This window comes from Chelonoidis abingdonii, chromosome 3, assembly GCF_003597395.2.
Source record: "Chelonoidis abingdonii isolate Lonesome George chromosome 3, CheloAbing_2.0, whole genome shotgun sequence".
Lineage (NCBI taxonomy): Eukaryota > Metazoa > Chordata > Testudines > Testudinidae > Chelonoidis > Chelonoidis abingdonii.
This window is the reverse complement of record NC_133771.1, coordinates 153678076-153689878: the sequence shown is the minus strand read 5'-3', so window position 1 is coordinate 153689878 and position 11803 is coordinate 153678076. Positions and strand designations below refer to the sequence as shown.

At 44.2% G+C, this 11803-nt stretch overlaps 1 protein-coding gene across 6 annotated transcripts in view; it reads right to left on the bottom strand.

The window, feature by feature from the left end:
• Positions 1–3402: 3402 nt before the first annotated feature.
• LOC116819065 (latent-transforming growth factor beta-binding protein 1-like) overlaps positions 3403–11803 on the bottom strand; it is a 211884-nt gene continuing 203483 nt past the window's right edge. For all 6 annotated transcript variants that reach the window (XM_075064232.1, XM_032770469.2, XM_032770468.2 and 3 more), the window contains 2 exons: positions 10672–10821; positions 3403–4431 (listed from right to left, as the gene is read on the bottom strand). In XM_075064232.1, the coding sequence (XP_074920333.1) occupies positions 4262–4431; positions 10672–10821 (320 nt within the window). In that variant the 3' untranslated portion in view covers positions 3403–4261. The remainder of the gene's footprint in view (positions 4432–10671; positions 10822–11803) is intronic.

Here is an 11803-nt window from a genome sequence, read left to right as displayed (position 1 = left end):
AGTAGAACTGACAGGATGGTTCTCAGCAGAGGAGCAGGAATGGCAGGAGGAGGCAACACCCATCCTCAGGCCAGGGCTCTGGCCAGCCCAATCTACCCTCTAGCCCTAAACTGGCCTTTTGAACATATGGCTGAGGACAGCGCACCAAATCAGAGACTGGATCTACCCTGCCTTACTTTTTCCTGACGACTATCCCTTTTCTCTCGTGCATGGTCCTTTATCACTTCGGACTGCTGGATGATCCACATGGTAGAGAGGGGATACTCCATCCAATTCTGTGCCCTCCCACCCTTCCACCCCCCTTCCTGTCCCTCTTCAAGGACCCTTCTCAGGAGCAACTCCTCATCCAGGAGGTGCAGTTGCTTCTATCGCTAAGGGCAGTGGAGGAGGTTTCCCAGTATTTCCTAATACCAAAAGCCAAAGGTGGCCTCAGGCCTATCCTGGATCTGCGAAAACTCAACAAATTTGTAAAGAAACTGAAGTTCCGCATCATCCTCTTACTAGATCCAGAAGATTGGTATGCCACCCTTGAACTGAAGGATACACATTTTCACATTGCAATCACTCAGCCCCACAGGAAGTACCTCATGTTTGTGGTCAATGGTACCCACTACCAATCTATTGTCCTCCCGTTCAGCTTGTCAGCAGCACCTCGAGTATTCACCAAGGGCATGGCAGTCGTTGCCACATTCTTGTGGAGGCATCAGGTACAGATTTTCCTGTACCTTGACAACTGGCTGATTAAAGGCCGCTCCAGGACCCAGGTGGAAATTCAGGTCACATTTATCAGAGCTACCTTCGAGAGTCTGGGTCTACTCCTAAATGAAGAGAAATCGACCCTGTCTCCTGTCCAGAGGATAGAGTTAATAGGGGCAGTACTGGACTCGACCCAAGCCAGGGCATACAAGGAAAGATTGAAAAAATTGGGCTTGTTTATTCTGGAAAAGAGAAGACTGAAGGGGAACATGGTAACAGTCTTCAAGTATGGAAAAGGTTGTTATAAAGAGGAAGGTGATAATTGTTCTCCTTTACCACTGAGGACAAGAAAAGAAGTAATGGGCTTAAATTGCAGGGAGATTTAAGTTAGACATTTGGAAAAACTTCCTACTGTAAGGAAGTGGAACAAATTACTAAGGGAGATTGTGAAATCTCCATCATTGAAGGTTTTTAAGAACACTTTAGACAAACACTTATCAGGGATGGTGTAGAGCAGAGGTCTTCAATCTGTGGGGGTAGCCCCACTAGGAGGGGCGAGTTAAAAAGTTTGGGTTCCACTGGTCTAGATAATACTTAATCCTGCCTTGGGTGCAAGGGACTGAAGTAAATGACCTATCGAGGTCTCTTTCACTCCTACATTTCTGTGATTACCTGTAGTGAGGCGGAGTGGCCTCCCATGGACACAGAGGAGGAGGGACCACTCATTGAGCCCTGGTGGGCGGAGCCAGGCTGCCCTCAGCCCTCCCACTGGAAATCAGCGGGTGGGATAGGAAGTATAAAAGGCAGGTCTGGAAGCTTAGTTGGGCTGCAGCTGCCGAAGGAGTCAGATGCCTCCTGCCTGCTCCTGAGTTGGGAGACTGCCACGGGCCCTGTGAAGCTGGGAGCCACCTGCTGACTAAGCCATGGAGGAATTGCTGGGACTGCCACGGGACTTCTCCCTGACAACCAGAAAACCCCCTACGGATCCAGGTACACCCTGAGGGGGAGCTGGGAAGTAGCTCTGGAAAACTAGACAACAAAAGAGCTGGCCTGGTACAAGGTCAGTCTGTTGCAGGTGGATCTCCACCGCTGGACTGGGATGCAGTGGAGTTCGGCGGGCCTGCATCCCTCCTGCCATCCCACCCCTAGGGTGGCAGTACTCCCGCTCTGTAGACCAGGAGGCCTGTATCAGCCTATAGCCAGCCAAGCTAGGACACTGGGCTCTGTGAATCTTGCCTGAGCCCCCTGGACTGTATTTGGGTGCTCTACCGCTGCCTGAGCCTGAAGGACTTGCTGCCTCACCCGACTACAGGCTTGAGTCTCCTGTTTGTTGCTCTGCTCTGACTGAAGGCCAGAGCTCGAGCCCTGTGTGTTGCCCCGCTAATTCCCCCGTGGTGGGTGACACACAGGGGCGTGGTGAGGCGTAGTGGCCTCCCATGGAACCAGAGGGGGGGAGGGGAAGGGCAACCACCACCAACCCACTACATTACCTATTTAGAATATTTTTATATTTTTTTATTTAACTTTTTTGCTTTAAGACCTTTTTTTTCAGCTTCTCTCTTAGTCTTTCTTCCCTCCTTTATATCCATTTTGATTAATCTTACTTCTCTCTGCACTTGTGCTAAACATCTCCCTTCTCTGTTAAACCTGTTTCTCTCTCTCACCTTCTCTGTGCTCTTCTTCGTTCGTCCACACATAATCCCAGAACCGTCACCATCAGCCTGAAGCGAATGATACCCACATAGAGAACGGTGACAGAGTGCTACTGCTGCTCCAGGACTCCTCCATCCTTCATGCTACTTTCATCTATTTTCAGCTAGGACAAGAAGGAAGATTTCCTCCTCTAGCTGATTAGCATGAAGGGCATGGACCTTGTGGCCTCTGTTATAACAGGGACATACTGAATTATACTACTTCTCCTGATAGGTCTCTTCTACCAGCATAGCCCACTTGGGGCTAGACTGTACCACCATTACTCATTATCAGCTTTTAGTTGTGCCAATAGTCTCATTGACTTTAGTGGGAGTTGTTTTTGAAAATCAAGCCACTTACCTAGGTGCCTAACTAAGGATTTAGTGGGGATATTTTCCAAAGTACCCAAGGGAGTTAGAAGCACAAAACCAATGAAAAGTCAACTTTCAAGTCAGCCTAATTTCCTTAGGTGTGTTTGAAAATCTCCCCATAGGAGTCTAACTTTGAGTCTTTTGGAGGGTGCCTATAGACAGGGCCAGCTCTACAGTCTTTGCCGCCCCAAGCAGCGCACTGAATTGCTGCCACAGGCGGTGGGGGCAGTCCACGTGCCCTCAGGGCGGCAGGCACGTTTCTGCAAATTCTTGCAAATTGCAATTTCCTGCAAATTGCCACCCCAAGCACCAGCTTGGAATGCTGGTGCCTGGAGCCGGCCCTGCCTATAGACTTTAAGGTCAGAAGGGACCATCGTGATCATCTAGTCTGCAATGAAAGTCTTGGCCTTGATAAAACAATATGGGAGAAGAAAAAATAACATGATGAATCCTTAAAACTAGACTAGGGTAAAATAAATCCAATAGTGTATGAGAATATTGGTTAGTGAGATATATACTGGTACCCTAATTTTGTTGACTCCATTGTAAAACATGAGAAAACAAATGCCAATAAAAATCAGTAAATCCATGAAAGAAATAAAATAATCTACAATTAATAAACAGCTTCTTTTCTAAAAAAAGAAAAAGAAAAAAAGTGATTTTATTGAGTTATAATATACAGCTTTAATATGTTAGGGTAATCATACAAGATCTCTTTTGTGTTCAATTTACATATTACAATACAGACATGAGCTCAAATCTTTTGTTTTAATATACAAAAGGAATCCAATGGTTGTCCACTAGCAGCTTTGAAACTTGGCAAGAAAGGTTCTAAGGATTTTAAGTGCAGTAAAAGACCATGTAGAATACAAAATGAGTACAAAGGACTTTTCTCCAAGGTGTATAAACATTTGAAAACAAACAGTGCCTGCTCCACAGGGCAGACAACCGGCAATTAAAAACGTCAGTGACCAATGTTCCAGTCCAGAAAAGAACTGGAGGAGCATTACCCTGTGTTACAACTTTTCTAAAATGGCCTTAAAAATCTGTATAAAAGAATTTGCACTGTTCAGAAAAAGATGTTTTGAAGAGAAACGGTAGGAAAGGAACTGCACAATCAAAAAATGAAAAAAAGTAATATAAAATATTTTCACTGCTATTTAAATGCCAATTTAATCAAGCAATAGTAAAACCAAAACAACCACTCCCTCTTCTGTTTAAAATAACAGCACTGTTTTGCCCATTTCCAATGAGTTGTACTTATGAACACACTATATACTTGTTTTTCTTCCATACAGAGAAATGTGTCCATTTGGTCTGTCATTTCAGTGAAGCTGATGAATATCAACCCATCACATTTCACCTTCAAGAAAACACATTAATGCTGTTTTCCATATAGTCATCACTCTAAATTAGGTGCATCCTCAGCTCAAGTTAAATACATTTCTTCGTTTTCTTTATACAGTGCAGAGTATATGGGCTTAGGTTATGTAGATTCTTCTCTACTCCAGTTCACTGTCTATTTCTGAGTTCAGCGGTGTGCAGTAGTTTGGCTTGTCTGAAGGTACATAGCCTGGCAGACACAAACACTTGTACGAACCTTCTGTGTTAATGCACTTGGCGTTCTTGCAGAGAGACATCCTACTGTTCAGTTCATCGCATTCATTCACATCTGCAAAAACAGACACACCAGAACATGTAGATAAAACTGCAGTGTAACTAAACATGTCAATGTTGCCATTTTCCTCCACAAAGACTATTTCCCTCTGGATGCATTAAATTAACTTCTATCATCATCAATGGTAGAACATGTATGCAAAAGTGATAAACTGTGTATTAACTTCAGATTAGGCAGAACTATATGGGAGGATCAAAAGCTTTTTAATGAATACACATTTAATGGAAAAGAAAACAGTGAAGTGGATATCATAGGGAATCAGTAATGGTTTAAACAGTCTTTCACTGCTAAATCACTAGTTTGAATTCAATCCAGGCTGTTAAACAATTATTATTAACACTCACTTCTAAATAGGCAGAATTTGATTTTTATTTTTTTCTAATTTCAACAGATAATATCAATATTTACTTTTAGCTTTTTTCTATTTTTATCTATACACATTTTCACATTTGCACAAAATTATGGATTTTAAACATTTCAATTTTTATCTGTGAAAATTTTTGCAGTCAGAAGAAATTTTTTTGGGTGGGGTCAGACAATTATTTAATGACAGTAGACACAGATTCAAAAAATTAAAGTTTTATAACTGTTAAAACACTAATTGTCAACATCACATGTCAAAATACACAAAGTAAATATCCTTCAGTCAAACTCTAATAAGTTCTGAAGCAGCATTTTTCTTACTTTGCCTACCTATAAATTTCAATCACTGAAGGAAATTTTTTTTGGTCGGTATGCGTGTGCATGGTGAAACTGATATTTACCAACAAAAATGAGGAGGCTCTTCAAGGTGTGGTCCTGATCTGTATTCTCCCTGGACCATGTGCCCGAAGTCAGAGTAGTGTCCATTGGTCCATGCATGTGCCCTGACTTGCTTTATCCTTCTGTCTGAGGCAATAAAGGGTGGGGCAGACTAACCACATCTCCAGTTCCTTCTCCACTATGAATTTGACAGATCTGAAGCAGAGGGGAAAAAGGGTGGGAAATGGAATACAGACAGGGACCACCCATCTCAAAGAACTTTGAGTTACAGGTAAGTAACTTCCTCCTCTTCTTTAAGTCATGGTCCCTGCTGTATTCCACTGTGGGTGATTGAACGTAATACCTGAGTTAGAGGAGGGTGCAAGAAGGAGGATGGAAGGGTCATGTGGAGAACTGCCGTGCCAAAGCAGGTATCCGCCACTGAGTCCTGCACCAAGGTATAGCATGTTGCAAATGTGTGGACAAAACTCCACATGGCTGCTCTACATATGTTTATGTAAGACTCATTTTGAAGGGACGCCATGGTCATTGCTTGAGCTCTAATGGAGTGACCCCATACCGCCATGAGTGTTTGTGTGTGTCGGGGGGCAGTAGGTTTAACAACTAGTAGCAGAGTTTAATGCAGCTGGAAATCTATTTGGAGTTTATCTAGGTGGAGATGGCCTGTCACCTGATTCTCTCTCTTACCGCAATAAGCAGCCTAAGGGACTTCCTGATTGTTTTTGTTCTTTGCAGGTAAAAGGCCAAAGCTTGTTGGATGTTGAGGGAATGGCGCTCTTCTGCAGATGTGTGCAGGTTTTGGGAAGAAAACGGGTAAGTGCATGGATTGGTAAAAATTTCAAGTGTAAGCCTAAGGAAACTTAATTCTTGTGGAATACTGTAAATGGCAGGTCTGCCATCATAGCTTCGAGATCTTCTTTGAGTGATTGCTCATGTCCATTCACATAGGTGTGTATGCGCGCTGTGTGCACAATTGTTGGAAGGTTTTATCCTAGTGGTACCTGTCGGGTCGGCTGTGGAGCCCCCTGGTGTGGTGCCTTTATGACAGTATATATAGGTCCCTGCTGACCCACTGCCTGCTCAGTTGCTTCTTGCTGGAATACTCCGACACAGGGAAGGAGGGCGGGATTTGGAATGGATATGAGCATCATATCTCAAAGAACAACAGTTACAAAAGGTAGGTAACTGTCTTTTCTTCTTTTTTGAGTGATTGCTCATGTCCATTCCAATAGGTGACTCCCAAGCAGGTTTGACGGAGGAAGGGTCAGAGTTCACCGAGTTGCTGATTGCAGTACAGTAACTCCTCACTTAATGTTGTAGTTATGTTCCTGAAAAATGCAACTTTAAGCGAAATGATGTTAAGCGAATCCAATTTCCCCACAAGAATTAATGTAAATGAGGGAGTTAGGTTCCAGGGAAATTTTTTTCACCAGACAAAAGTGTGTACACACACACACACACACACACACACTCTCTCTCTCTCTCTCACACACACACACACACAGATTATAAGTTTTAAACGAAAAATTTAATACTGGTACACAGTGATGATGATTGTGAAGCTTGGTTGAGGTGGAGGAGTCAGAGGGTGGGATATTTCCCTTACTCCTAAATGATGAACTAGCAATTGGCTGATCCCTCAAGGGTTAACACTCTCACTCTGCAAGGCAGCAGGAATGGAGGGAGATATGCGCATTTCCCCTTTAAGTACACTGCCTTGTTAATTAGATCAGCTTGCTGAGACTGCAGCTGCTGCAAGTTCCCTCCATCCTGAGCGCTGGTGTGTCCCCCCTGCTCTATGGAAGATGAGGTAAGTGGGAAGCAGGGGGGACGGGGACACCCTGACATTAGCTCCCTCTTCCTTCCCTCCCCCCCCACAGCAAGCAGGAGTCTTGGGGAGCAGCTCCAAGACAGAGAGCAGGAGCAGCACATGGCAGTGTGTGTGTAGGGGGAGGACAGCTGCAATTACTAGCCTGCTGGGCAGCTGCTGCACAGGGAACTTAGAGGAGCGGAGAGCTGATGGGGGACTGCCGATCCACCCTGGTTCCAAGTCCCCACCAGCTAGCTGCAATGGGTTGCTCTTCCTGCAAGCAGTAGACAAAGCAGGCAGCTGCCAAACAACGTTAGAAGGGAGCATTACACAACTTTAAACGCGCATGTTCCCTAATTGATCAGCAATGTAACAATGAAACAATGTTAACCGGAATGACTTGAAGTGAGGAGTTACTGTTCTGTCCTGGTGAAGGCTGCATTGTCCCTCACCTGTTGGGTGATAACGTAGTGCAACATAAAGGTGTGGATGGAAGACCACGTTGCTGCCTTGCATGTGTCCTGGATAGGGACCTGCGCAAGGAATGCAGCAGATGACACCTGCGCTCTTGTGGAGTGCGCCGTTAACGGTAGGGCTGGAATTTTAGCTAGGCCTCAGCACATTCTGATGCAGGACATGATCCATGATGAAATATGCTGGGATGAGACGGGGAGCCCTTTCATCCTCTCAGCAGGCGCAGAAGGAGGATACTGTGTCCAGGGCCCCCAATATGGCCAATAAAGCAGGATCAACAGGAGATTGCAGGGTTCCCATGGCATGGGGTGCCAGGGCTCTAGGAAGGCTGAGGAGGTAGCTGCTTCCATGTGTGTGTTGAAATCTGTGATGTTGGACAGAAGCAGTATGGCAGAGGCAGTTCTTTTCCCCATTCTGATTCACTGGAAGAGGAAAAGGTGGATGCTGGTTCCAATGACAGTACTGTCAGAGTCAATGGAGTGGTGTATAACACATGTGAGGAGGGTGATAGACCCAGTATTGTAGGCATATCCTGTGGTGGAGATATGAGTTCTCTGGAAGTGGAAGGACCCTATAGAGGAGGAGACTCTGGATTCGGTAAAGCAAAGACATCTTGGGGTGCAGCCATGGATCTGGATCTCCTTGGTGTAAGGAGTATTCTCTCTTTTCCAGTTGCCAGTAGCGTTGCTGAAGTCTTCCTGGTGTGGGAGCATCTTGCATCTTGTGAGGTGCTGGAGATGACAGTACCAGTGGTTTGCTGCCTGGAAGGAACCACTGAATCCCTTTGTTTATGGGTCGTCTTCTCGTGCCTGTGGGACTTAGAACGTGGTACATCCCCTTGGGCCGAGCTAGTGGAGGGAATGTTCAGTTCCTTGGACTTGGAGAAAGACTTAGGGGACTGCTTGCTACTCTCCTGACTAGGCCCCACCATGGGTCTGTGGGGGCGGTTCTGCTGGCACCAGAGTTTGACGCAAGAGCACATGGCACGCTCCTCGCTGAATCAGGCTGACATACAGGTAGGGTTCCCTGGCCTGGGTCCAAATGAGGTCTCAGGGCCATCTCCATGACATACTTCCAGAGAACAAGTACTCGGCCTTCTCTGAGATGGCTGGGGCAGGACTGGCAAATACTGCACTTAGCCGGGATGCAAGTTTCTCCCAGGCAGTGGAGGCAGTGTTGGTGGTTGTTGGTGACTGAGAAGGACTGTGAGCAAGAGGCACAGAGTTTGAAGCCTGGGGTTCTAGGAATAGTTTAGTACTTGAATAGGCGTACCAAGTAGGATGACGGATGGTGAAAATCTCCAAAGTCTGTTCTAATCTAACTGTTAAAACTAGTAACTACTAAAACTAGGAAACACATAAAATTAGAAAAAGTATGGCTAAAACTGATAAAACTATTTACAACTGTAATTATTAGAACTGCGTCACAGACAAAGGCACTGAAGTTTCCAAACCAGACTATACAGCGGTGAGAAGGAATTGTAGATGCACTCAGTCTGCCTTGCTCTTTATCACCTTGGATGGAAGCACAAGGCAAGTCAGGGCACATGCACAGATCAATGGACACTACTTTCAAATTCTCCAACTCCAAGAGCATGGTGTGCATGCGTAACCCACCGTGGAATACAATAGGGACCTTCACTTGAGAAAGAACTAATCCTTTGACGCTTGCTCATAAAGTGCCATCTTGTGACTGTTCAGTGGTCTATGTGAAATGCATTGTTGAGCTCAGTTCTTGGTGTAATACAATTCTTACATAACCATATTAAAAAAGAAAAGGAATACAGCTAGCACTAGTTGGCAGTCTTAGCAGAGAGGCCAGTGACTAATAGTTGTGAAGAGAAATCTACCTCACTCCTCCAGCAAGTCTCTATAACACTGGACTGAGTGTTGCCCAAAAAGGTAGTTGGTTGGTTGGTTTGTTTTACAGAGAGAGAACAAATGAGTATGAACTATCTTGCTGTAAAATCCTATTGGAGACATGGTGCAAAGTAGTTTTTATTGCAGTGCAGTTAGACAAGATCAACAGTATATGCCATCACCTCTGGTTGACCTCAGCTAGCCACTTTGCGGTAACAACCACAGTCCCTTTGCCTTCACTAGCATTTTACAGAGATATAGCTAATATACGTTAGTTATCTCATTGTAAAACCACACCTTTTTTTGGCAGTGAAGACAGTCGTTAGGGCAGATCAGTATAAAGAAGCTTACAGTGCTGCTACTAGAGTTGCATCTGTTCTGCAGATAATAAGAGTATGTCAGTCTCCAGTGCTCTCAGTTCAGTTCTTTACATGAGTAATACATTCACTTAAAAAAATCTTGGGGAAACAAGGACAGAAAAATACATGTGAATACATATATACATGTATATGGGAAAACATATGATACAGCTAGATAAGGGATGACATTTTCCAAAGTGACTTAGGGTCAGATTTTTAAAGATATTTAGGTGCCTAAAAATTCAGATAGGTGCCCAGTGAAATTCTCACAAGCACCTGTGTGCCTAACTCCCATTGACTAACCTCTTGAGGTCCCTTCCAACTCTATGGTTTCAAAGGGAGTCAGACACACGGGTACTTTTGAATATCCCGCTAGGCACCTATTGAACCTATAGGTGCTTAAATACCTTTAAAAATCTGTCCCTAACTTTTGAAAATGGGAATTGGGCTCCTAACTCTCTTAAATACTTTTGAAAATTTTAACCAAAGCTTGTTCTGCAATTTAATGTATTACATTTTATTTATGTGATTATTACTGAGCATCTTTTAATTAATAGTACCTTTACCATACTAGTTAGCTTAGCACTGAAATTGACACAGGCACACTAACATACTTTTTATAACTATTATGAATAGTATGTTTCCCTAGCTAATTCTTATTAGTATACACTCCACAATCCCATATTTCTCATGGATACCTAGGACAACTGTTCACTGATATTCAAATGATCTAGGAATTCAGAGATGGCTGCTCAAATGAAAATGGCTTTCAATATATCATATATAGATTTAGAATGTTTAACATAATTCAGATGATCATTTGTCAAAAAGGTTTTCTCTTACGGCAAATAAGTAACTTTACTCACATAAGTAGTTTCACTGAAGTTAAGTAAATGGGTCTGCTTGTGTGAGTAAATCTGCTAAAATACAAAAAATAAATTGTATGTAAAATAATGCATTGTAATCTCACCAACACAAGTCATTTTGGCCATGTCCAAGTGGTAGCCATCAAAACAATCACAGGTATAGCCTTCCTGGACTCTGACACACCGGCCATTTTCACATCCATTCAGAATGCCACATTCCTCTGCTTGTAACTCCTCAAAGCTGTTCAGAAAACCTAGGTGGAGAAAGTATTGCAAACAAATAAGTTAGAGAGACGCTGATGCCTTTTTTTTTTAACAAATGTATTGTCTCAGGGTTTACTGGGATGTGACTCAACTTTGCAGCAAGTCTGCTCCATCTGAAATTTTTAATGTCCTAATAAAATACAGTTATATTTTAAGATGAAAATAAAATGGCTGTTTGAAATGTGTTTAACTAATGTTAAAAGATTTGATCCATTTTTAACAGATGCATTTTAATAAATTATCTCATTGATAAAATATTACTTTGTAATAAAATCTTGTAAAATCAGACTTTATAAGAGTTTATAGTGCTGATGTAGAAGTATTTTAGGGTAATTTGAAAAATAATTATAAAAGCTCTTCTAAATATTACTATAAAAAATGGAGGGAAGAAGTTATATTGTAATTACGCTAGATTAGAGGTAGGCAAACTATGGCCCAGGGGCCGTATCTGTCCCTTAAGACATTTTAATCCAGCCCTTGAGCTCCTGCCAGGGAGCGCAGTCAGGGGCTTGCTCCGCGCGGCTCCTGGAAGCAGCGGCACATCCTCTCTCCAGCTTCTATGCGTAGGGACAGCCAGGGGGCTCCACATGCTGCTCCTGCCCCAAGCGCTGCCCGTGCAGCTCCTATTGGCCAGCAAATGGGGCCAACAGGAGCTGCAAGGGCAGCACCTGTAGACAGGGCAGTATGCAGAGCTGCCTGGCCGCACCGCCATGTAGGAGCTGGAGGGGGGACATACCGCTGCTTTGGGGAGCTGCTTGAGGTAAGCACTGCCTGGAGCCTCCACTCCTTACCCCCTCCTGTGCCCCAACCCTCTGCCCCAGCCCTCATCCCCCTCCCAACCTCCGAAGCCTTCAGTCCCACCCTCCTGCACCCCAGAGCCGTACCCCCAGCTGGAGCCCTCATCACCCCCACCTGCACCCCTGCCCCAGCCTGGAACCCACTCCCGCACTCTGAACTCATTCCTTGCCCCCC